The sequence below is a fragment of the Mixophyes fleayi genome, chromosome 10 (assembly GCF_038048845.1).
Source record: "Mixophyes fleayi isolate aMixFle1 chromosome 10, aMixFle1.hap1, whole genome shotgun sequence".
In the NCBI taxonomy this organism is placed as follows: domain Eukaryota; kingdom Metazoa; phylum Chordata; class Amphibia; order Anura; family Limnodynastidae; genus Mixophyes; species Mixophyes fleayi.
Window position 1 is genome coordinate 48,901,964 of NC_134411.1, and position 26,912 is coordinate 48,928,875.

Here is a 26,912-nt window from a genome sequence, read left to right on the forward strand (position 1 = left end):
AGTATTAGTATTAGTAGTATTAGTATTAGTTTTTTGCTGACTTGTCAGTAGAGCGTGAGTAGTAATTTTTGGCGACTTGTTAGGAAGGCGTGAGTAGTAATAGTAGGTGTTTGCCAAGTTGTTAAGAAGGTGGGTAGCACAGTAATATACTACACATGTGTGTTCATGAGGTAAAATTACCTCACGAAAATGATTTTGAGCCCTCAACTCGTAAATTTAGCATTTAGTACCCCTCCCACCGGGGTAAAGGGGGGATGATGGAAGTTAACTGACTTCACTATTCTAATTTTTTTGTCAAATAATGTCATTATACCAAATTTCAGGTCATTCGGATGAGCCCTTTCTGAGAAAATATTTTTTTCCACAGACACACACAGACTAACACACGCCGCTACACATGCAGGGGCGGATCTAGAAAATGTTTGTTCCCCGGGGCGATGTTAGGGCGGGGCGATTTAGGTCCCACCCCCTTTCCGACTTTTGAGGCTGCCGGGGGCTGCACAGTATGTGCAGGTCCGCTCGGCAGTGACAGGCAGGGACAGTGTGCTGCCCGGCTGCTCTGATTGTGTTTAAAACACAATCAGAGCAGCCGGGCAGCACACTGTCACTGCCAAACGGACCTGCACATACTGTGCAGCCGTCGGCAGCAAACCCCTGCTAGGGGTGGGCGATTGCCCCGATCGCACCCCCCTGGATCCGCCACTGTACACTTGTGTGTTCATGAGGTAAAATTACCTCATGAAAATGAGTTTGACCCCTCAACTCGTCAATAATGTCAGTATACCAAATTTCAGCCCTTTTTGAGTTTTTTTTCCACACACACACACTAAGAATTTAGTAGGTCAGTTAACCCGTGCATGATACTTATGCATTCTAGTCAAATCAAGCTACTTAAGGTGTTAAAAACTCCCCACTGTCACCCCCGGCAACCACCAACCACTCCCAACTGTCACTTCTCCTTCAAGAAATATATAGGTCAGTGTATAACTCTGCCCAGCAGGTGGCGCTGCAGCTTGTTTTTTTTTTTTTCACACACGCCACTAGGCATTTATATAGTAGATATATACACACACACACATATATATTGCATCTCTCTATAGCGTATAGTGTATTACAAAAACTGAAATGTTCATTGGATGTATTGATATATTGTGTTCATAAGAGAGATGGTGTAGTGTTTGTTAAACTGCATTTGAAAACTTGTGTGTCCATAACATATTTAGTCTATTTATTTAATCCCATGAGTATAAAAAGGCACATGATATAAATTAGCTATATTAATTTATTCACCACTGCGATTAAGCATTTAATGCAATCTATAGTGCATTTTGAACAAACAACAGGTGGCCCTTGTAAGTAGGGATGTGCACCGGCCACTTTTGGTGTCTCGTGTTTTGTGTTTTGGATTCGGATTTGCTTGAGGTTTTGGGTTTGGATTTGTTTCGCAAAACACCTGACGAAAGGTTTAGGTTCGGATTTAAGGTTTTGGATTCGGATTTATTTTGAAAAAAACATAAAAAGTGTTAAAATCATGTTTTTTGGTTTATTTTCACTCCTACGCTATTATTAACCTCAATAACATTCAATAACTATCATTTCCACTAATTCCCAGTCTATTCTGCAGAATCAGTGAACTTTGTAATATTGCAGTACCAATGGACTTATACTGCAGGATTGTTTTTGGATATTTTTTTTTAATTTCTTTTTTTTATCATTTTTTTTTTCATAACTTTTTTTAAAATTTTTCGTGCTGTGCTCTTCTAAGGGCATTGTTATTTCCCCAGCACAGCACAGCACGAGATATAGCAGGACAGAGGACATCCTAACACAACCTCCCTTTACCCTGATCAATGCCCGAGTGAAGATGGCGGCGGCTAGCGGGGAATTTATAGGATCCGAGTATCGCGAGATCCGACAGCGGGATTATGACTCAGAGCCTCGGTTTCAGTTTTGCAATTGGCGGGAATACCCGGATCTGTCTCGGATCCGGCTCGGATCGGCAACGTTCGGGTGGGCTCGGATTTCTGATATCCGAGCCCGCTCATCTCTACTTGTAAGGCTAACATGTGACCTCCTATACATGAGTAATTTCCTCTTTCAGCCCTGTCACCATGGATTTACGTATCAACGTTCTGGATGATACTTTACATATCCAAAGCAGCAGGGAAATTCATGGCTTAGCACTGTCCCTGGGTTACGTCCCACTTTTAAAAGGCTGGTAAGTGCAGTTGATTTAAGGCGTACACAAATCCGATGAACACTTGACACTAACATGGTCACACCAAATAACAATAGATTAAAGGGAAGAAAAGCCACTGTCCAATGCACTATAATAAGCACTCAACAAATGCAGCATTGCTCTACCTTCAAAGGGTTTGATGGGAAGTACAGTTCTCAAGAATTATGAATTCCTGTATATGCTTGATGCCCTCTGGGTTGGTGGAAGCAGACCTTAATTAAATTCTTGACCTCAAATGCTATTGTTTAGTAAATACCTAGTGTAGTATATGTAAAATATCAGTTCAAATAGAGTGAATGCAAACTCTAACTATACGATTGGTAAACATAACATGGAATCAAAGGAAACAGAAAATCATTTATTTCCTATTTAATGATTGTTATGAAACAGTTAGACAAATGGTTTATATGAATATATTTTTTAAATTGTTAACATATTAAAAAAGCCCTTATTTGGCCCAGGGATCAAGGTATCTAGAATAAAAATATTATTCGTAATTGTATGATTAAGTCTTTTCTTTGATCAGCAAAAATGAAACACACAGAAAACCTCAGTATACTTTCCACTTTAGGATATCATGAAATATTATAATAAACTGTCATATTACTTTTAAGACTGAAAACTGTGTCTCTATAACTTGCCACTGCTCCTGCTTAATAAAAATTGTCGAAGTCAGCAAATTGGATAAAGTCATTTCAATTAATATCGAGCAAACTTGGTTGTCTTCGTCTGAAATTATGCGTAGAGCACGCTACGGCATGGAGAAGCGTATCCAGCCGCGATACATGGCAATAACAGGTTTTACACTTTTACACACATTCACACGAACATACACATTTGTAATTAGTACACATTAATTGTAGTTGCAACACATAGTTATTTATGTCAAAATGTAGTATTTATGTTTAATATTATAGGTTATATACATGTTAGTGAAATCAAGGGTTTTGGTTGCAGGAAATATGTTTAGTATCATTTTAATCCCCTATTCATCCGCAGTTGGCCGGTTCATTCACCGAAGGAATCGCACATTGCATACTTTAGTTAGCGATGTTAGGGAATAAATGTTTAAAATGATGCTGCCTGTTTAATGTAAATAAACTAGTTTAAACTGGATTCTTGGCGGGAAAATCGGAGTGCATCCCCTGGAGAGCTGACCCCCACCTTTGGATATTTTGTTTTGAACTGGCCTATGACCTGCAGTACACTGGACCTTCCTGAAGCCTGGACCAATAGAAGCAAGCCACATCACCTGCATTGTTTTACTGTATTCACTGACTGTATATAAGCAGGGGCTATGGACCTAGTGACCAGTCTTCTTGACCACAGCCTTCAGACCTGAATGACTGTACACTGGATCCAGGGCGCCTGCGATAAGTAACGGCTGTACTTATTTTATTCTGACTTGTTATTTTGCTACTTTTGGCTATTAAATTACTTTTTGCTTTGGAACCACACATCGGCAATTGACAATCGTTATTGGATAGCAACTAGACGTGCATAACAACATATAGAACTCATTGAAAAATCAACCGACAATTCGGTGATTCATATCTGCAACGCCACTGAAAAGGGGTCCATATGTGGCACGTCATACCGCCGGAAATAGGAGCATATCAATGATCTTTCTATAAACTTGCTACCTCTGCACTTTTCAAAGAATATTTCATTGTTTAATCACATCCACATGTTCCCTTGCATTATTTAGACCACATTAACTCCAATGTTCCATTACTTACATAACACAGTGTTCTCCCCAGAAATTTTTGCCAACGAGTGGTATTAAGAAGTTGCTGGATGGGTGCAGTTGTAACACTGCAATAACATTGAAAAATGTTGGAGGTTATTGCTCACACCTGCCAGGACTGGTCAAACTGGTGTTCAATGAACTAAGACACACTGCTGGCTGTAGTGCTTACATAGTGTCTGTTCTAATATGAGAAACAATGGTTTATTCTATTATAGTAGGACTCTGTCAGGCTCCAAGAGCCGGGTGGGAAGAAAAACAGCCAGGAGAAAGAGGTGCTAGGGAGAACATTGTAATATACAACTTTCTTAGAGTTCATTGGTCAACAGTTACTGTACCTAGTTTGGATATACTATAGTAAACCCTCACTCAAAGTGAATATATACACATATATAATGATGACATTTACTTGCACAACAATGTTGCAACATATATCTTCAATAACATATTTTTACACACAGTTTATATAACAATTTAACACAAATGATATAATATCTGAGTGTAGGAATGTTAACTTTCATTACTGATCTCTTCCTCCCATACAACTTCTCTCTCCATGTGAATGTGTATATTTCCCATGTTGCTCAATATTATCGCAGCACTACAATTGCAGGATCAAACTAGCAATCAAAATTCCAGTAATATCATTCTCAGCATGTACACAATATATCAATCATTATCCCAGCATTATTTCAGATCATAATCCCAATCATCTAAATCTCAGTGTGTACACAATCTATCACATTTTAATCTCATTTTATCTCAGACCATATAAATCTCACCATATACTAAACCTACATTTTTCAATCCCAATCATATCAATCTCAGCATGTACACTCCTAGGGCTGTTTGTACTGTTGTAATGGAAAAATTGGATCCAGTGAAGTGCCACCCCTGTGGTCCCAGTATAATGGTCTCTAAGACCCCTATGTATAATACAAAAACTTAATTGAAGTACACGTATGGTTTTCAAATCACTTTATATGAATAAAAGCAATGAATGAACCAAAATCCTCCAGCTCTGTTAGAAGTTCATTTTGCTTTGGCTGCATCCTCTTGGCTTCACATCACTAAACCTCTTAAATATGACGGGGATTCCAAGGCCTGCACAGGGTTCCTGAAACCATGATCTATGCAAATTGAGCGTCTACTGGAGAATGTTCTCTCAGAAAAGGCAAAGATGTCTTATATAATCTCTTTATTATGGGGTCAGGCTCTCGCCTTCACCCCTCTGAGAGTATATCAACCCCCTTCTGCAAACTGTGGTTCCTTTGTGGATGCCTTTAGAAAGATTGCTAACAAATTTGGATGGATTTCTACTTTTGCTTCCGGCATCCCTTGCCAGCGTCATGGTTCTCAGACCATGGGCCGATATGCAGTTTGGTTTCGAACCATTGCATCTCAGTTGCCATGGAATAATAAGGCTCTGATAGCAACTTTTGGTAAGGTCTTTCTGACTACATCAAGGATGAGCTCGCTTCCTTCTTCCTTGCATGATCTAATTTCTCTCTGTAACATCTGAGTCAGGGACACAAGAGAAGAAACCATCATTCCAAAAACAGATTAATGCCTAGCTTCCAAGCAATGGTTTTCCATCTTGAGAAGCCCATGCAAGTGGGGCTGACATCTTTCAACACCTGGGATGGCCGTCTTTGGCTCTGGCCTTTAGATTGACCATAACAAGATAAAAGCTATCAAACACTGGCCTCAACCAAACAGACATTAGGCAACCCCAAAAAACACAAAATAATAGCACAGTAGGAAGTGGCTAAAACAAAAATAATATCAATTGCTCACAGTAATTCATACAAATTGAAATAGGCATAAAAGATTGTTCATATATATGAACTCACCTTTTCAATGTCACATGCTCCTCCTGTGATTGAGACTTGGCTATATACTGAATTTATATACATGCTTTGAATTGGGCTGATAACACTGCGTGTTTTGCAAACCTAAAATAAAAGTTACACATGAGTTACACCTTACAACATTAAGGGAAAATTAGCAAGAACCTTTACATACTAACTGAAAGAAACTAAAGAGAAAAATGATTTACATTTTACAAATATTTATTAAATTAAATCTTTTATTATGTATTTTTTCGCAAAACATTGTTCAAATGATAGAAATGTGATTAGTTAAGGAGTCGTGAAATAGAAGTTGTGAAATAGAAGTTAAAATGTTGAAAGTAATATGGCTTTTCTTCCCTTGGCTGAGGATATTTTACTCCTCTAGATAATATTACTTTTCATCTTTCACCTTTAATACAGCTGTATATTTGAGTATATTGATGCTGCAAAGTCACATATTTTAAATTAAATAAATGATGTTGATGCAATTAGAATCCAAAAATCAGTAGTAATGTTATATAGCAGTAATCAAGGTTACTCGTAGGAAAATATTTACATTGTTGTAGTATTATTGCCCCTTGACAATCATAGGTTCTAGCTATAGCAGCTTCTCACAGTAAGTAGAGACAAACAAGATTGTATATTCATAACTAAAATGCATCTCTTGTCTTTCTAGTGAGAGGACTCAGATTGTAATATTGTTACTTGCATTAATTATCTTGTATGCGATTTTCTATCAAGAAATTTCAACAAAATAATGAATTAAACAATTTGCCCCCACTGTTGTGTTTAAGGCTTAATTGGTGCTAGCTCTGTATTTCTTGTATTAATGTTTGTGCAGCAAGTTTTGATCTCATCCCTTGACGGTCAACCAGCAACATTCTTCTTCTATCCTGATATACTACTTCTATATTTATCCACATGAAACATGCAGAAATCTTTGGCTAGAAAAAAATGGACAACCCAGCAGAACTAACACATCACATAATTCAGAGGCAAGACAAACAAGGAACCTCTAACCTTACCTCAACCTCTCCACAAAGTGATCAAGATCCAGACATGAACACTGAAAAGACCCCAGGAATGAAGAAGGACATTAAAGAACTTAACACATTCATCATGGACCTCAAGACATCTTTTACTGATGAATTTAAAAAATCTGTGACAGAGTTATAAAAAGACTTTGCGGCTCTTAATAAATGTACAACAGTGTAGGAACAGTCATCTTTCAACCAACGCTGCTTTCAAGAAGAAAAAGGCAGAGACCTGGACTATTTGAACAGGGAGATAGAATTCCTCAAGGAAAAAAAAACAAGGCTTGGAAAACAGAGAACGAAGAAATAATCTTTGAATTAGAAGCATCCCAGAATCTATTGAAGCTAATGATTTTGAGCTGTACTTGGTTTCTTTTCAGATCTGGTTCCTTCTCTGTTCCCACAACAAATTGAAAATAGGGCCCCCAAAATAACCAGTCTGCCATTATATTGGAAAGCTACTTCAGTTGTGTTACTTAGGATTAATGACATAACTCTGGATGCCAACACTTGGATAGCGTGATCTAAGAGGTATAGAGAAACAATGTGTCAGTCTATACCTGGATTATGGGTCAATAATAAGACAAGAAGTGCTGCTTGTGATTAGTTTTAAGTTCCTCAGTTTCCAATTCATATAAGATGAAGGCTGAGAAAACCTGAATATCCAGGGCATATAACTTTCTCAATAACAATCCACTGTTTAGTTTCCTGTAGGTGTGTATACTCTGCTACATGGCTGAGAAGATAATCATTTACAAAATGAGGGAGTTTTAGATTTTTTGCATTAAAAAGAAGGTATTCTGCACCTTTCAATTTCTGTCTATATCATGTTTAAATCTGGAACTCCCCACACCATCCCTCTCTGATGGTGTTATGTAGTTCTTTAAAAAATTATGTTGTACATATAGTACATATAAATGAATCGCCAGATTACAAACTGTAGTAATGCAGATTATGTTAAAGTCCAAGTAACTGAATAGCCAGGGTATATAGTAGTAATAGCAGGTCAAGCTCACATGATTCCAGAAGTGGCCAAGGTTCCAAAGCAAAGATTCTGAAGTATGGAACTTGAACAAAATCTCAGAAGAGTGGGCAAGTGATGATACCAACTGTGTCTCAAAGCTACATACTTGTTTCCCAATGATCTGGCAGATATTGAAAGCAGGGACAAGGATATAAATGCCTGCAGCAGGTGCAGATCATTAGGCTGGGAAGAGGAGAATAATTCCTCACAACCTAAACTGAATTCCACAAAAGCAGCATCTCTGATGGAAATGAGGTACTACAACAGAGTTCTACCAGGATCATGATATTTCCATTATTTGAATCCCTTTTAATTTTATTAAAAGTCAAGAGGAAATTTAAATTAAACAGCTCAGAGTTATCTTTAGTTAGCATTATTCTCAGGTAATTTAATTTGAAAAATGTGCAATTTAATATTAAATGCTGTCTTTTTTTGAGGTTCACAAATTTCTGGAATTCACTTGTGAAGTTTGGAGCAAGATCACAGGGTTTGTGATTGTTGCAAGTAGATCATCAGCGAATAGTGCTTATTTATGCTCTTTGGGATAGGGATAGGGATGGGTTGATTAGCTCTTGCTAGCTCTTCCATACACAGCACAAGCACTAGTGGAGGCAGTAAAAACATTGTGCTTGTACAATTTGTATGTATGAATAGTATGTATTCCAAGAATGACCTATTGATTCTGATCTTAGCTGAGGGCTTACAATATAAGGACATGATTCTATGTAGGCATGTAGGACTCAAACCCATATATTCAAGTTGACCTATGGTAAAATTACAATTGATCCTATGAAATGCTTTTGCTGCATCTGTGGACTGGAGAATATCATGAGTTTTCTTCTGCTTTATATTATGGATTAGGTTGATTACTTTAGTAATATTATCTTTTGCTTCACATACCAGAACAAATATAGCCTGGTTACTATGGACCAAGGAATTTACCAAATAATTTGAGATTACTACTTAAAAAGGGTCTTTCTAACCACTCTCGTGTAACCTCCGATACAATTGGGAATTCCATTATCTTAAGATAATCCTTTATTTGCTTTGTATGATTGTCTGAACCACATGGAGATGAATGTGCATTTAAATTACATAATGTTAAATAGTATTTATGGAACACCTTTGCTATATTTTCTTGGTTGTGCACATTATTACCCTATTGTCTTTAAGTGTAGAAATATAAGTCAGCGCCTCCTGGGTTCTTATAATATCTCTTGATAGAACTCTGATGGTTTTATTCCCCAAGTAGAAATACTTATTTTTATATTTTGAATGCAACAAAAAGAGATAACACTTTAACCAGCCTATCCCTCGTTTCTCACATAATGTGGATTATAGCAAGTACTTTTTATAGCCCTTGCTTTTGTTCCCCAGCTCAACAGAGTACAGCTGCAGTGTCTAATTACATGTGGATAAGGAGACATTGTAGCTCATTGTAAATATGTATATTGGTTATTGTATATTGTTGATGTGGCAGTGAGGTTGTTATTCATTGTCCTTAAAGTGAAGCCAAGGGGGTTATGGGTAGGGATCAGGTTGCAAGATACTGGTGAGGGGGAAGGCTAATTACTATCCATTGTTCTCACTAGACAACTCCAGTGCCAATCACCCAGTGCCGTGAAAAACAGTGCTGGGGGCTTGGGACTTACACCCTTCCCAAAAAGGAAAGGGCCCCGTTGCTCCCTCTCCCCCGAAGCCAAAAGGCCTCTTTGGAGGAAAGAGATTCTTCGGGCACCCCTTCGCCGAAGCTAGGGGGTGCCCCTTTATTCCCCGACCCTCGGAGCCATAAGGCCCCTTAGAGGGCAAGGGTCTTCAGGACTGCCTCCGCCGCAAAGCTCGGGCAGTCCCCTTTACCCCGAGGTCGGCCGAAGCTTTCCCCGGGGGACTTGTTCTTCAACTCTCCCCATAAGGAGAGAGTCTCAGATAACTGAGGGAGAGGGGTTCCCCTTAGGGTTAAACCAAAACCCAAAACGTGCAAACGAAAATCAAACCAAATGAAATCCGTGCAAAAAAAGTGCTAAGTGTGCATAAGTGCTGCATGTTCAAAATAAAAAAAAAGATGCCCATAAGCCCCAGCCTGATGGCCGGAGGGTGTAAAAATTGTTCTGGCCCAGCCATAAGGCCGGGACCAAGAAAGTAAAAAGTGGTGCAGGGTTCGCTCTCAGTGTATTGTGCTCTGTGCCTTACTCTGTGCTCATGATAGTGGGACCACCACCACCTGTGCATTTTCAGGTCACCTCCGGGCCCTGTCCCCCGGAGGCACAGACAACTTCGAGCCGCCAAGTCACCACCGGCCTTCTGGCATCAGACCAAGAAGCCCCATCCCTTCCAGGGCCTCGTACTCAGACCCCTTCTAAGACAGGAACTACACTTGGTCTTAGCCAAAAGGCCGAGAAGCGATCTGGAGTTGTCTAGTGACTCCAGAATCTGGCAGGAGAGGTTCTGTGGAAGTACAGCTCATTTAGACTCCCCTCTCAACACCCCCCTCCCCTAGTCCATGACCAATGTTTAACAAGGAGAGGCCCAGGGGTTTGCCCAGGGAGGGGAAAGCACTGTGGAAATTTGACCCTAGATATAAGGAGCCACTCCAGGGGGGGGGAGGTGATATTCATTCTGGGATTTGATTCATGGAAGGTGCAGTGTAGCCGGATTTGAGTTTTCGTTGTCTACCAATGGACTACAGCTGCAGCTAAGAGAAGAGCTCCATGGGTCTTTAAGTCAGGACATACAGGTGACTGTAGCTCCTTAAGCTAGTGGGGTAAGGGACAGATGATGTGGTTTACTGTCTGTACATAATAATCTAGTGATTGATTTTTATTACAATAAATGTATTGCTTTACTTTCTAACTGCATTTGCCTGAGCGACTAATAAGAACCTTAGAAGGTACTGGGTAGGCTTCCCTGGCCTAGGAAGGCACCCGTGGGTGGCCAGCCAGAGTGAAATGGGTAGAATTGGGCCAGAAAACCTGGAATCTTCACAGCGAACATCTAGTTTCATTTTTAATAGATGGTGTGAAATGTCTGATATAGGTAGATGTTTGGATGTAAATATTGCCACGCCTTGTAATTTCTCTAGTGGATTAGTACTATAAAAACATGCTGAGTTTAAAGGCATAGTTTAATTTGGAATGGGTTTCTTGAATAGAAATAATATCTACAGCATCTGCATACAGTTTTCTAACCAATTGTGATCTTTTCCCATGTTAAATCCTTTAGCATTTTTGGAGACTATTTTCAGTTCATCTGATATTCAGGGTATTATAAAGGGGGGTTTAGAGCAAGGTCGGCAAAAATGTTTGACTTATCTGCATGCAGAAGTTTATCCAGGAGGGGAGCAAAAAAAAAGAGGAGGGGAAGGGTTGAGGGGAGATGAGAAAGGGGAAGACAAACAATAGAATAAAGTACAAACAAATAGAATATGAAACAAGGCTAGCACTGCACAAAAAATGGTAAAGTTTAGAAAAGTTTTGTACAAAATATATAAAGTCAGAAAGAAAATTCACTTCCTGGACATATTGAAGATAGAAGAGTAGTAACAGACCTGTAACAAAAAAACAAAAAACACACAGCTACTAACATTTTACTGTATAACACCAGTTCTCATTTTCCAGCTATTATAAGAAGAACTTACTTTGAGACTTTGAAAAAGGGGTTATAGCAAACATATTGTTAAGAAACCCCAAAGAAACTGAAAAACACTTATTTATTCCAAACAAAGATTAAATAATAATAAAGAAGAATTATTGGTGGCCATTGCCAACAGTGGAAAGACATACGAGAAATTCCAAAGAAACACAGGCCCATTTTGTTTATTGATGATCTTTCAATGATTTTGCTGAAATGATAGGTTCAAAACATCTGAGCCAGAAAAGGGCCACACATTTGCTAAAATCATTAGATATCAAGACCAAAAAATCCAAACACAATAGTGAGATCACATAGTTGTGGAAGATGGAAAACTTGTAGATATATGGTATGAACAGTTGAATACAGAGATGAATAAAATCAGACTTCAACAATTCAAACTCAATTTAAATGTGAAACACTGGGGATAGCTTATTGCTTGAAATGTCTATGTGTCAAACAATATATTTGAATGACATTTGAAATGATGGCTTTTAATACATATAAAGACTAAAATAAATGCCAAACCCAATATGCCTAAAATGAAACAAATAACCTCTGTGGCATGGCATTTTTTGCATAAACACAGTGGAAATCCAAAGGCTTAACAGCATAAGGCCTTGAATGAATTGCTCTGAGCAGCCTCACCCAGGAACTATTGAGAAGAGCATATAGAATTTTTTTCTGATGAGCATTATTTGACCAAACATATTTAATGAGAGTAACAACCATGAAGATTTTTAGGTTACAATTACTATATTATTTTATTATTGAAAAGAAAATGTAAAGTTAAACAAAAGATAAAATTTTTTGTAGAATTAATTTATTATTCTGTAAGGTTTTCACTACATTGATCATGCCTGTACTTCAGAATGAACTAAAGATAAAAACAATAATAAAGATAAGAATAAATAATATTTTATTTTCATTTAGTACGGATTATAATCCTGATTTTTTTTGGGGATAATTAATGTGTTTTTTTCATTTATAACCAATATTCTTATTTTTCATTATTACTTAATGGCATTCTATTGTTATAAGAGTAAATAAAAAATTATGATAAGAACTTCACCTTATATGGATTGAAGCATAAGCTTATGTGTAATAAGTTTATAAGATAAGGGTGTAATACAATATTTACTAGTCTTTCAATATTACAATATTCTATTTAGTAATACATGGCTGCAGTTCTTGTTTGAATTCCATTACTTTAATGTTATAAATGTATAGAAGGAATAACAACAATATCTTATTGTAATATTATATTGCATTTTGTCTGTCACACTGAAATTAATCAGGACCAAAGGATCTTATGTAAACAAATGTTATTACTCCTGATATTTTTGATAATTGAAAACAAAATGATAATTGATAAAAAAAATCAAACTTGAGAAATGAACTCTGATCCACCAATACAAATGATATTCAGGTATACTTCTACATGATTGATCTCTACTCCCAATTTTACACAAAGGTGCAGTATGTCACCAATGCAGCAGTAGTGAAGGATGCCAATGATTCACCCAGGTAATCGCATTTTCTGGTCTAAAATCTACTTCACATTTTGCTAAAATGCACAGTAGCATAGTAATAAGCACACTGTGCACAGATAGATAACAGAGCAAGATTCTCACAAAAGCACTTGTGGAACAATTGCTATGTGCCAACAGTGACCCCTCACAATAAAAACTTGACATATTAAGCAGTAACTAAGAATTACTAAACTTTAGGAACCCACCAAATCAAAAAGATTTTGCTTAATTTCCAAAACGATAGAAATTACCTTTAAATTAGAGTAACACGATTTTCGAAATGTCTGATTTGTACTAATTAATATTATACTGCTCAGTGCCTCAGCTGTCACACAAGCAGCAGATTGCAGTTTTTGGTAGTTCTGTAGTAAAAAAAATAGGCATTACAAAATTAATTAATCATAACAATAATGAATATGGTTAATCCCACTTACATTAAACTGAAAGTGAAATAATACATTACTACATTTTATCCTACTTCGAAAACCCATTATATGCTTACTGCTAGACATAATTCACACTCCACCAGAAATCGACTATTTCTCAATTGACAGTATTTCATCTGCACTGCTCTTTTTCCATTAACCATGTTACCATTCATTGTTTTTTGGTGTTCTATTGTGATAATCATTGACTCCATTTTCATTTGCATTTGTTACTATAACATTTGATTGGTATCCATTGTTAATTATTAATCTAATTCATCCATGTCATGTATATGAGGATAATTGGTATATATATATATATATATATATATATATATATATATATAGATATTTCATCAAATGTTGTAAAGAAAATAAAAAAAATTCAAATCAATCATCTCATGACCATGTCCATTCGAATCTAAATAAATCTGAATAAATCTGGGAACACTTATACCAAACTTATCAAAATGTGCAAAATTTTAAAACCATATTCAAGTTGAATGATTTGTGAAACAGTTTTGAAAAGTCATTCATCACTACTAAATGGTAGAAATCTAAAAGTAAAGGGTCTCATTTTTACATAGGAGTAAATCTATATTGAAGGTGCAATTGTGCAAAACCGTGCAAGGGGGGCAAATATAAAATCTACAGACAGTTTTAGAGTTTGGAAGGGAAAGGCGGCAGAATCCTAATTTAACTCTAAATTGCAATGTAAAAAAACCTGCCTAGTATTAGTGTGCAAAAGCATGCATCATTTTGCATGCAAAGGTTGCATGTGCATGGGAGAAACATGACATTTGCAAGAATTTAGGGCTACAAAAAAGTGAAATAGAAATTAGACAAACAAGTTTATTCCCTTTTGCCATCAAATTGTATAGTTCTTTAATTTATAATGCAAATAATTTAGAGTAACACTGTTTAAAAAATGCATTACAAAATGTAAAACGACACTTGTTAAGAATTTGTAGCAGAGCTAGATAGAACATGACTGGTGCTGATGTAATCAAGTAAAAAAAAAAGAAAATATAACAGCCAACCACTTACTGACTGTGCCCTGTTGGTGTCCTCAAGGGCCCTGTCTATAATAGACTGTACACAATCTTTCACGGTAAACTGATTAAGAAATAAAATTTGGTTCATTTCATGCAAGATGGTTTGGTGGATTTCTGTGGAGAGAAGAACATTATATGAAAGGGAAGAACAAGACAATGATGAAATACAATTTTAATTTACATTTTTAGGCAGACTTTCATTATATGGGTGTGCTGGGGCTTCATCAAAAACATTCAGAGCATCAAACTGTGTCCTATCAAGCAACCCTGTGCTGGAAAAGACATGATCAATAAGGAAGCAGACCTCCTGGATATTTAAGGGTCAGTAAAGATTATCCGGTTTCCTCCCACCAGGGGCGGATTTAGAAAAATGCTGTACCCGGGGCGATTTAGCGGGGGGCGATTTAGGCCCCGCCCCTTTCTACCATCTTAGGCTGCCGACGGCTGCACACTATGTGCAGGTCCGTCCAGCCGTGACAGGCAGGGACAGTCTGCTGCCCGGCTGCTCTGACTGTGTTTAAAACACAATCAGAGCAGCCGGGCAGCACACTGTCCCTGCCTGTCACGGCTGGACGGACCTGCACATACTGTGCAGCCGTCGGCAGCAAGTGTCTGCTAGGGGATCGCCCCCCCCCCCCCTTCCCCCCCTGGATCCGCCACTGCCTCCCACACTCCAAAAACATACCAGTAGGTTAATTGGCTGCTATCAAAATTTACCCTAGTCTCTCTTTCTCTGTGTGTGTGTGTGTGTGTGTGTGTGTGTGTGTGTGTATGTTAGGGAATTTAGACTGTAAGCTCCAAAGGGGCAGGGACTGATGTGAATGAGTTCTTTGTTCAGTGCTGCGGAATCAGTGGCGCTATATAAATAAATGGTGATGATGATGATGATGATGATATGTTATAAACTACTCTGGGACAGTGATAAGCAGCACAATAAATAAATAAACCTACAACCTCATGCTTTAACCTTGGGCAACTGGGTGCGTTACAGGGCTAGGGTTAAATTCCTAGCTTCCACATAGGTGAGGACAGTACAATGAAAAAAAGCACTTGATCTGGATCTAAGTACACTAATGTGGATCACATTGGTGCTGTTGGGACTCAAGAACATTATGTAACCATATCTCAACTATATTGAAGGTACAAAATAGTAAAACATTCCTGGACCAATACAGGCTCCTTAAATCTTGGTCCCCAATTTGGGTTGGGATGATAATCCACGATGACATTTAATGCTACCATTCTTCATCATCAGTCTTCTCCATCCTCATTGACACTCTAAATTTAGATACTTGTACACTGGTTTAGAGGATGAGATCTACATTTGTGAAACCCTACATTGTCTGGCCTCCAGCTTGCCCAGGACACACTGAATCTTGGGGCTGGCAGGCAGTATACCCTCCCAGTTCACATCATATTAAGTGTACCCTAGTCAGAATCCATAGCACTAGACTGTAACAAACTACATTGCCCATGAGGTGGGTAATAAGTATTGTATGGGTTTTGAACACAAAATGTAACATAGGTGTAAACCAGGGTTTTTATATAGTCCCACTTAAGGGGTTCTTCAATTCATTTTTTAACCACCTTGAATTACTTGCTACAAATAAAACAAATCCATACTTGCCTTGTTACTGTGGTCCAGTGCTGATCAGTCTGGACAACTACCAGAGTTTTGGTTGTAATATATTATACTTACAAATTGGCAGTGTTAGGATCTGGAAAAAAGACTGCAGATGGACTTTATGGGACTTGTTCTCTGGTATTGTGGACGGTGGTCCTGTCTGATGAGCCACAGCAGCAGCTGTTATCTCTGCACTCATTTTTAGAGAGCTTCTACCTGTGAATTAGCCTGAGCATGCTCCGTTTAGCCCACTGCCTACTTCCCCCTGCATTCTGGGAGTTAATTGCATAAACTGTCAAATTATTGTGCTTCTCAACCTTGATCCAATATTTCTCTGACTCTGTATTTGACTCTTCGTATATGACTCTGGCTATCTCTGATGACCATTCCAGCTCTCTGACAATGACTCTTGCTATGGAAACTCCTAATTCTTGGACCCCAGCATCTTCCACAGATCATCATGCTCTATTATCTCAACCACAGTTGTGACCCTGCCCACTGATCCTTGCCACTTGAATCCTTTTTCTCTATTGAACTCAATAGTTAAGAGTCCTGTAATCTTTATATCGCACCCGACCTGACATAATAATCTGGCCACACATAGATTCCACGCAAGCAATTACCAGTGCCTCAAATGATTGTCCAATCCTGCAGTCATTACAGGAATAAAGGGCCTAGATGTCCAACATACAGTTTCAGGCTGTAAGGAGTAGTGCCATACCAACTGTCCAGATAGCATCCGGATATACAATCATTGGTGGTGGTGCCTAAAAATTTGTTAAAGAATGCAGCCAATACTGCTAATTCCTGGCTCAGTGCAAATTCTGACCTTGTACCCATTTTACTGACCCTTTAAAGGTGGGGATGACTATGATGCTGTTAAAAGGAGATGCTCTCACCTAGGCTACTCCATACATTAAAGAAGGATATCTGTTCCTGAATTCTATGTCCCATTTTCCATTTTATGATCCACATTATGTGACCACTGAAGAGGTCACATACTGAAGGGTAATCTTTCAGTGTCTGAACAAGTTAGCAAATTCCCATTGCAGGGTGGATAACACTGAATGGAACTCAGCAGTTAGTGGTCACCAGTTTTGTGGTGGTCTAAAAGATGATATTAAGAATGAATTAGCACGGATAGATCCACCTGGTGACTTTGAAGAATTCATGCAATACCATTGAAAAAACCTGAGATCAGACTCACCCATTCACCAATCATGTTGCAACTTGTTCTAATACTTCAAATCTTAATACACATCCATAGCTATTGTGAATAAATATGAACCCATGCAATAATGGATATTTAGGTTCCTATTTCCAATCAAGGCTCAGGCAATGTAAAAATAAACTATACTGGCATTCTGGAATGATCACATACTTCCTCCAGGAGTGTGTTTTAGGCAGAGGGTTCAGAATGCCTTCTAGAGCATGTCATCTGAAAAAAAGATACGTCTAATTACTGCTGCATATTACAGTATTGAAAAAACCTTCAACATATCAGCTCTGGTTTATTTAGGTCAGGTGGAAACTTTGTGGACAAGGTTTTTGCACAATATCTAATCCCTCTCATCAAAAAAGTGGCCCCATTTAGTCTGAAAATTAACAACATAAATCCCATCCATTCTGGCCTCGTCGCCATGGACCCGGCCCCTAGAGATCCAAATTCAAAGTGAACACCAGGAACAATTCCATCTAAATTTGGTCAGTTCTTGTCATTCCCCGATAATCTTAGGTATCTCATGGCTTTTGCTGCATGCCCTGTGAATCAGCTGGAGTAGTAAATGAGTGAGTTTTCCGGGAAAATACTGCATGTAACATTAAATATCATAATTAAACTGCTGCAAGCGTAAAAATGAATGTTGCTTTAATCACAAGTCTGCACAACCACACAGAAAACAATCATATGTAAATATAAATGTGTGAATAATAGCCCTTTCAAGAAAAACAAAAAATACATAAATAGAACTTAAGAAAACAATGTCCAATCCAATAATACATTTTCCAAATATTTTTGCTTAATCTTCCAATGTAGGCAGATCAAAATTCTCTGATTTTTTCCAGCATGAAAAGAAACCTGCACAATATAATGTAAAAATGCTAGACACACATTAAAATTACACCATTTTGTATATAAACTAGTGATTCCATTATGTCTTCCTGTGTATGAGTTTCAGTTCTCTACCAAGTGCTGGAGCACTTCTACTGGGATTTCCCTGCTGCAAGTATCATCTTGTGCATATTACCAAGACTTTGTTTTCTCTCTATTGTGCCTCTACTGATTCACAGCCTGCTGCAAGTCTGTTCATGTGCATATAACAAGACTGTTATTGTGTTTATCCTTGTCACGCTCCGCCGTGGCTATTGGACACCTGCATATTATCATCTGTGCTGTGAATAGACTGCTATTGTGGTTATCACCTTGTCACGCTCCGCCGTGGCTAATTGACATCTGCATATCATCATCTGCATATTTATATATATATATATATATATATATATGTTTTTCATTGAAGTATTGAAGAACTACATCGTGTCTTGCCTCCTTATTCTGAACCTAGTAGACTCAGCATCTGGTCATGTACAGGCCTGCTCTGACTATCAGACCTGTAACTACCAGCACCGTAACAGATATATCACACTAGTGGTCATGTAGTGGAAAAATCTCGATAAGGATAGCAATATAGTATAACATGTTAACGTTTATATGGTTAAAATAAATTATGCACATGTACCCCACAACAATGATCAATTCATATATTGTCATTCCACAATTAGGGACCAGGTTGTAAAATCATTTCAGTTCATAACTGTTCATATCTTTTAACAATCTGGATCATATGAACAGATATGAACTGAAATGAATTTACAACCTGGTCCCTAATTGTGGAATGACAATATATGAATTGATCATTGTTGTGGGGTACATGTGCATAATTTATTTTAACCATATAAGCGTTAACATGTTATACTATATTGCTATCCTTATCAAGATTTTTCCACTACATGACCACTAGTGTGATATATCTAACTACACAATCCTTTACATTTGATCACATAATTATTACACATTCAGACACCCAGTAACGTTATAAACACCAAAGTACTGGTTACACTAGCAAGAAAATCGCTACCCTAGCGCTGGATTAATTTTATATATTTTGGACTTGTATCAGCAAGATTTGGGATCATCTTGTGATTTTTCAAAGCTACGTTTAGCAAGACATTTCTGTCTATCTCAATTAACTTGTGCGCACTTCATCGTTTGTTAATATCCGTATAAGTAAAAATTTGCGTTTATGCAGGGGCATATTGTAAAAAGAGAGACAGAGTGTGCTGCAAGGGGGACAGTGTGATAAAGGGAACAGTGTATTGAGGGGGCAGTGTGATAAGGGGCACAGTGATCTAATGGCTGGGGGGAAGAGGGTCATGAATTGGCCACTGGGGTGTGATGAACTGGCTGGTGTGGGGGTGCATCATCTCTGCATTGTGTGGCATTCATGAGGATGCTCTCTAAAAATCCTAATCATTGAGGGTTTGTAATGTTTGCACATTTTCAAAACAGAATAGCTAAACGACAACAAAGCTGCAAGAACAAGCAAGACAGAACAGCAAGAACAGGTAAGAGAATCTGTCTAAAAAAAATTTGCTGGCTAATACTCCTGAATTTTCCTTTAGTGTTTTTTTTTTTTGTGTGTGTGTGGGGAAGGGGGGTGCCGCGGGTGTATTAGCCAGAAGCCTTAATCAGGCCCTGTATATATGCATCAAAAAATGGCAATCAGATGTTTTCTCAAACAAACTGACATTTTTCAATACCCTGTAGAATCTCTTTAACTTTCTGGTGAACCACTAGCTCCTGACCTGAAGAAAACAGGAGTATATACAATCACAAGGAGAAGACATAGTGTAATCCCATTCTGATTATTTTTATTCAAACAATACATAAAAATGTTACATTATAGCGTGTTCAATTATTATCAAAATTTTTAAAAACATTCTTAATAAACATACTTTTGAACTTAATAACAGATAACACCTTACATTTTAAAACACAAAGATACAATTTTAGAAGCATCCGTGCTTGATGATAATACATGTGGTTTGGTTGTCAATTGGGTCAAGCATTCTCCTTGACTTACACTAATGCTAGGTACAAACTGGAGCGTTTTCGTTCAATAATCGGGCAAATCAGCCGACATACGAACGGTTAGTGTTTATAGTGACATGATGGTCGAAAGTCGTTTCAAAGTGACGATTTTCGGCTTATTTGGTTGGTCGTACTGTTTAATATTTTCCAACCAACCCACCTAAGGATCATGTAGTGTGTATAAGTTTCTGATTGATCCACAAACAACCAACGATAGTTCCTGGAGCTGCGACTCCTCTGTATGTTAATTTCTGATGCCTGTACCATTCCCACGTGGTGTAGTGTCCGCACGTCACTCATTTGGTAATTAGGTGCTTCTAGCGGTACAGCAATAGCAGGTGTCTATTGCATTAATGCGTATAGCATATGTCTGCCAGTTTAATTATAAACCTTTGACATTGTAGTGTTATAGAAAAACAACATTTCATTTATGTGTCTTGCTTATGCCTGCCTCCTTAATTGTAGCTATGTGTTACTTTATTGTACACTCAATACACATTAATAAAACAGTTTGTAATTACATTTGTTTGCCTGCATAATTATATACATTTTTGTATAGAACACGTTTTTGTGTTTCCTATAGACAGGTCTTAGATATTATCAAACCCAGAGCTTGCGATAAAATTGCTGTGCTGTCTTTCAGATCAGTCAGTGTCTTTCCTGTTGCCAGAAATTTTAGGGTAGCAACCAGTCTCTGCTCTGCGTATATGGGTCTCCTTAAATGGGTGTCCTCCTTCTCAGGAAATTCCTGAAGTCATTGGGGTTGTTGTCCTGTATCTCCTGCAGCAGGGACATATGAGAGAATGAGTCTCTTCTCTTGAACCACTCTTTGGTCCAACAAGATCTATTGTTTCTCCTTCTTTCCCTTCAGGTCTGTACTTGCAGTCTTCTTTCCACAGTGAGCAGAAAAAGAGCAGTTGCTTGTTGTTCTTCAAAAGTATTCTTATTAGTAAAAAAAATGTGTTCATTTGCGGTTGCGATCAAAAGTACACTGTACATGTGCTAAGAAATGTATGAAGAAAACGTGTTACCTTCGCTTTTTATGAGGTTTGGGGTGGTTACTATTGAACATGCTCTGCCCCTCATTTAAATTTATTGGGTATATCGTTACATGGACCTCATAAGTCTTTTCAGTGTGTACAAAATTCTAATCTTTGCTCACGACAATATGGCTGTGAAAAGTCGCTGCCTGGATCGGGCTTTCGTTAATCGTATAAAATGTGACTAGTGTGTACACATTAATCGTGCGAGCGATCGGACCTTCGGTTGAAGGTAAAGTAGATGTAGATAACAAGTCTGTTGGAAAATTCTTCAGTATGTACCTAGCCTTAGAACGGATCACTTTTCACATATTAAAATATAGGAATACCCCTCTCACTAGTAAATAACAAAATTCCCAATTGTAAATTGCTACAGAATATGTTGGCGCTATATAGGTAAATGATAGGTGTAGTGGTTAGCACTTCTGCCTTACAGCACTGGGGTCATGAGTTCAATTCCCGATCATGGCCTTATCTGTGAGGAGTTTGTATGTTCTTCCCGTGTTTGCGTGGGTTTCCTCCGGGTGCTCCGGTTTCCTTCCACACTCCAAAATACATACTGGTAGGTTAACTGGCTGCTAACATATTGACCCTAGTCTGTGTGTCTGTGTCTGTCTGTCTCTGTCTCTGTGTGTATTAAGGAATTTAGACTGAAAGCTCCAATGGGGCAGGGACTGATGTGAGTGAGTTATCTGTAAAGCGCTGCGGAATTAGTGGCTCTATATAAATAAATGGTGATGATGATGATATATGGAAATACATCCCTAAATATTATTAATTTATATAATCCCACCTTCCCATATCAAGCAATTTAGTCCCTTAGCAACCAACCTAAGTATCAGCCTGGAGATTTTCCAAAACAAACATTTTAACCCTGTATATCAAAAATAATTGCATAGAATATACTTTTTCATATATACATATCACCAAATGAACATCATCACAGGGATCTATCACATACATAAAAATTCAAAATAAATATTAATCCCTTTAGAGGGATAATCTATCAAGAATTCATCTCATTTACTTTTGTGCATGTTTGACACTAAATATCTCTATTACTTTCAACTCTCTCAATGCCCCAAAAATGTCTTTAGATATGTCAAAACATTTCTGATAATTTTTAAAATGAGATGACACTGAACCTTTCCTATATTTCTCAAGTGCTCTGCTAAATGCACTTCAAAAAATTGTGAAGTGTAGCCTATATGAAATAAACTACAGTCTGTCAGAATCACTAGGTAGACTTGATGATACCTGCCAGCAGTTGGCGCTACTGGTTACTGAGGTGTGGAGTCTAACACGCCCCTGGTTTTCACCAGGAACCCCCGCAAGGAGGTATGGACTTTGCTGCAAGGGACGCGCAGGTTGCGGCCCTCAGTATCAGTCAGCTGGCGAGGTAACAATTGAGGCAGCGGTGACAGCCCACCAGGTTGCAGGATGGAAGAGTAGTCAGCAAGCCGGGTCAAAACCAGAGGAACGGATATAGCCAAATCAGAAGCAGGAGAATGGTCAGGAAGCCGGGTCAGTACCAAATATCACTCTAAGCAGAATCAGGAACCAAAGGAGAAGTCAGGAACAAGCCGGGGTCAGAATCCAAATAACAGCAACACAGGAACAAACGCTGGAGCAAGGCTGAAGACCAAATACTCTGGCAAGCAAATGACCTCAGAGAGTTCCTTAAATAGAGGGAAGTGATCCCTGATAGGTGCCTGACATCGGCGGGAAAACCGCAACCAATCGCTAACGAGTAGCAGGGCGACGGAGCGTGGAATCCTGCACATGCATACCGAAGGCAAACGTAAACAGCGTCAAGTTGCTAAGTAACGGTTGCCAAGCTCGGCGTATGCATGCGAATAGAATGGCAAGCATCAATAGGCAGCAGGATGCCGATTCAGCAAAGAGACAGGCGTCCGTTTAGAAACAGAAACAGGACAGCGCCTGACAGTACTCTCCCCTTTCTTCCTTTTGAAGGCTTGCAAGGTCGCCTCTCTCTCCTTCTTGAATTTGGCCAATATGCGAGGGGCATGTATCTCTTGTATATCGATCCAAAATCTCTCCTCGGGGCCATAACCCCTCCAGTCAACAAGATATTGGTGGCGACCCCTGGAGATCCGGAAATCCAGAATCTTATTGATCTCGTACTCATCCCCAAGATCAGTCTTTACTGGAACCGGGGGTGGGGTTCTCTTGACAAATCTGTTGAGAACGAGGAGTTTAAGTAGAGCAATATGAAATACATTGTGAATCTTGAGTGATGGGGAAGTAGGAGTTTGAATGTCACGGGATTGATAACTTGAGTGATTTGAAAAGGTCCGATATAACGGGGTGCGAGCTTCAAGTCTTAAATTCCTTGTGGATAACCACACTTTGTCCCCAACTCGAAGTCTGGGGACTGGTCTACGGCGACGATCGGCGCTAGCTTTGTAGCATTGGGAGGATTCCAATAACTTGGACTTCGCCTGAGACCATATTTGAGAAAAGTCCTGAATGAGATTCTGCACGGCCGGAAGCGCTGAACCAGGCTGGGAAAGTTCAGGAAGGAGAGGGTGAAACCCATAGGTAAGAAAAAATGGAGACGAACCAGTAGATACGTGGACCTGGTTATTATGAGCAAATTCTGCCCAACACAAGAAACAGCTCCATTCAGCCTGATTACCTGAAGAGTAGGTCTTGAGAAATTGTTCCAAGCCTTGGTTGACCTTCTCCGTTTGGCCATTGGTTTGAAGGTGATACCCTGAGGAAAACTTTAGATTGACCCACAACTCTTTGCAGAATGATCTCCAGAACTTGGACACAAACTGTACTCCTCTATCAGAGATAATGTCGTGGGAACAACCGTGAAGACGGAAAATCTCCTTGATGAGGAGGTTAGCAAGGATAAAAACTGAAGGAAGTCCCTTGAGAGGTATGAAATGTGCCAACTTGGAAAATCTATCCACTACCACCCAGATAGTATTGAATACCAGCTAGGGTAAATCGGTGACGATATCCTTAGAAATACTAGTCCATGGTCTCTCTGGAATAGGGAGTGGTACCAAGGGTCCTGTGGAGACTGCCTGGGTGTCTTGTGTCTGGCACAGATTCCGCAAGCGGCAACATAGGCCTTAACGTCCGCCTGGATAGAGGGCCACCAATAATGCCTAGAAATCAACTAGAAGGTCTTCTTGACACCCGCATGCCCGGCAAACAGAGAATCATGGGCCCACTTGAGAGCCTTGGGCAGAAGCCTGGAAGTGAGAAAGGAGCGACCAGGACGAGGAACATTGGTTGAGGTTCTAGTGAGGGCCACAATGGTAGTAGAATCCAAGATGGTTCTGGGGGTGGGGGCGGGTTGAAGATCTTTATCATCAAAAGACCGGGTGTCACACGCCGGTCCCATAGTTAGGTGCCGGCGCTGTGACTTTCCCTTTAAGAACCATGAGTCTGCTTGCTTCTGCCTCAGAGACATTACTTTCACAGGTGTTCCTGGCTACTGTGATCTGTACCTCCTCCCGAACCTCATTGGTCCTGGAGCAGTATATTAACCTCCCATGGTTATGGGCTCATTGCCTGTTCTTCGTGTTACTTTGGTTGCATTTGGATCTGGCTGTTCACCTGCAAGCTGCAAACTTCTCACTGCTGTTCACCTGCAAGCTGCAAACTTCTCACTGCTGTTCATCTGCAAGCTGCAATTGTGTTCTGCCTCCACCACCCTCTATAGTAGAGACAAGGGATCTCCAAAAAACCTCAGAGCTGTGACACCGAGAGAAAGCATCCGCCCTGATATTCTTAACCCCAGGTCGAAAGGTCAAAATTAGATTAAAACGGGAAAAAAACAGAGACCAGCGGGCCTGACGTGGGTTCAGACACTGAGCTGTTTGCAAGTATGTTAAGTTCTTATGGTCCGTGTAGACAGTAACAGGATGCTGAGCCCCTTCTAGCAAATATCTCCACTCCTCTAGGGCTGTTTTGATGGCTAACAATTCTTTATCCCCCATACCGTAGTTTAATTCGCTGGGGGAAAATCTTCTGGAGCAGAAACCACAGGGATGAAACTTTCCATCAGAATCTCTCTGTGAAAGAATGGCTCCTATGCCAATGGAGGATGCGTCAACTTCAACAAAGTAAGGCTGAGACAAGTCAGGTTGTAGAAAAATTGGGACAGAGAATGCCCTTTTTAATGACTGGAAGTGTCACACGCCGGACTCCCACTGTGCCCCCCCCCCCCCCGCGTGTGTATCCGCTGCCTCTCACGGTCTCCCCGCCAAGACTCTTTTTATTCAGGTAATTTGACTTACCTGTCTCCACGCTGCTGCAGTACGTCCAGCGCTGCCTCTCTCCTTCCTTCTTCAGCGCTCAGTGGTTCTGCGCATGCGCAGAACTGTCAAACCCTTTTGTGTTTTCTTACTGCCCTCTATTGGCTGCCGAATTGGAACTGCACTATATCTAACCTACTGACCTAAACTCTGTGCTGGTTCTTTCAGTCAGTCTCTGACTCCTGCATTGGATACAGCTCCTGTGCCTTCTCTTGCTCCTGGGAATTCCTTACTCTGCGTTGCCGTGTTCCTGCGCCTCCAGGCTCCTACGCTGCAGACCATTCCTCCTAAACCACTTCTAAGTGGCTATGCCGCAGACTATACTGGCTAATTATCTTCAAGTGGCTACGCTGCATTATTACCTCCACCACTTCCGAGTGACATCGTACCTATTAACCACTTCCAGTGGCAACACGGCAGACCATCCTGAATATCTTCTCCTAGTGACATTTCCCTGCTTGTCCCTTCTCCGGTTGTCCATAGCAACGGTTAGTTCTCCAGAGGCTCTACCTCGTTTCTACCTCCTGTGAGCTCTATCTACCTATTCTACGCTCTTTCTCTCGTGGTTCACTGGGAACATCCCTGGCGGGCCGCGACCTGCAAGTGGAAGCCGTGAAGTCCATATTCCCTTGCGGGAATCACTGACGAACACCTTTCGCTTGTTAGACTCCGCGCCCCTAGCTGAAGTCACGCCAATCCCGGTTGAACTACCAGGATCCAATTATCCATCATTGGTATCGTGACATTAAGAACCAGCCATGTCGGATCCTGACAGAGAACCTTCCGCCAAGGATATGCTTCAACACTTAGTTGGAAGACTGGAGCGTCAAGATGCCGACCAGATTCAATTACTGCAATGTGTACAAACTCTGGCTGCCCGTCTGGATGCTTTACAGGTGGCTCTGACCCCTCCAGCTGCTCAACCACAACCACAAGCTCCCGAGGTCCCTCCTGCGTTGCTTCCTCTTTGCGTCTGCCTACTCCCTGCAAGTTCGATGGAGACCCAAAGTCTTGCCGCGGATTCTTGAATCAGTGCTTGATTCAGTTTGAGCTCTTAGCACAGAATTTCCCCACTTCCAGTTCAAAAGTGGCCTACATGGTTTTGTTCCTGTCTGGACAAGCCTTGGCATGGGCCTCTCCTCTTTGGGAGCGGAATGACGACCTCCTCAATGATGTTTCAGCCTTCACCTCAGCATTTCGGAGGATTTTCGACGAACCCGGACGAGTGACTTCCGCGGCTTCCAGCATTCTAAGACTATGCCAAGGT

The 26,912-nt window shown here is 39.7% G+C and overlaps 1 protein-coding gene across 1 annotated transcript in view; it reads right to left on the minus strand.

The window, feature by feature from the left end:
• LOC142103480 (uncharacterized) overlaps positions 1-26,912 on the minus strand; it is a 121,668-nt gene that overhangs the window by 83,420 nt on the left and 11,336 nt on the right. Inside the window, exons 2-4 of the mRNA XM_075187530.1 lie at positions 14,529-14,650; positions 13,308-13,418; positions 5,840-5,941 (exon numbers count right to left, since the gene is read on the minus strand). Coding sequence (XP_075043631.1) covers positions 5,840-5,941; positions 13,308-13,418; positions 14,529-14,624 — 309 coding nt within the window. The 5' untranslated portion in view covers positions 14,625-14,650. The remainder of the gene's footprint in view (positions 1-5,839; positions 5,942-13,307; positions 13,419-14,528; positions 14,651-26,912) is intronic.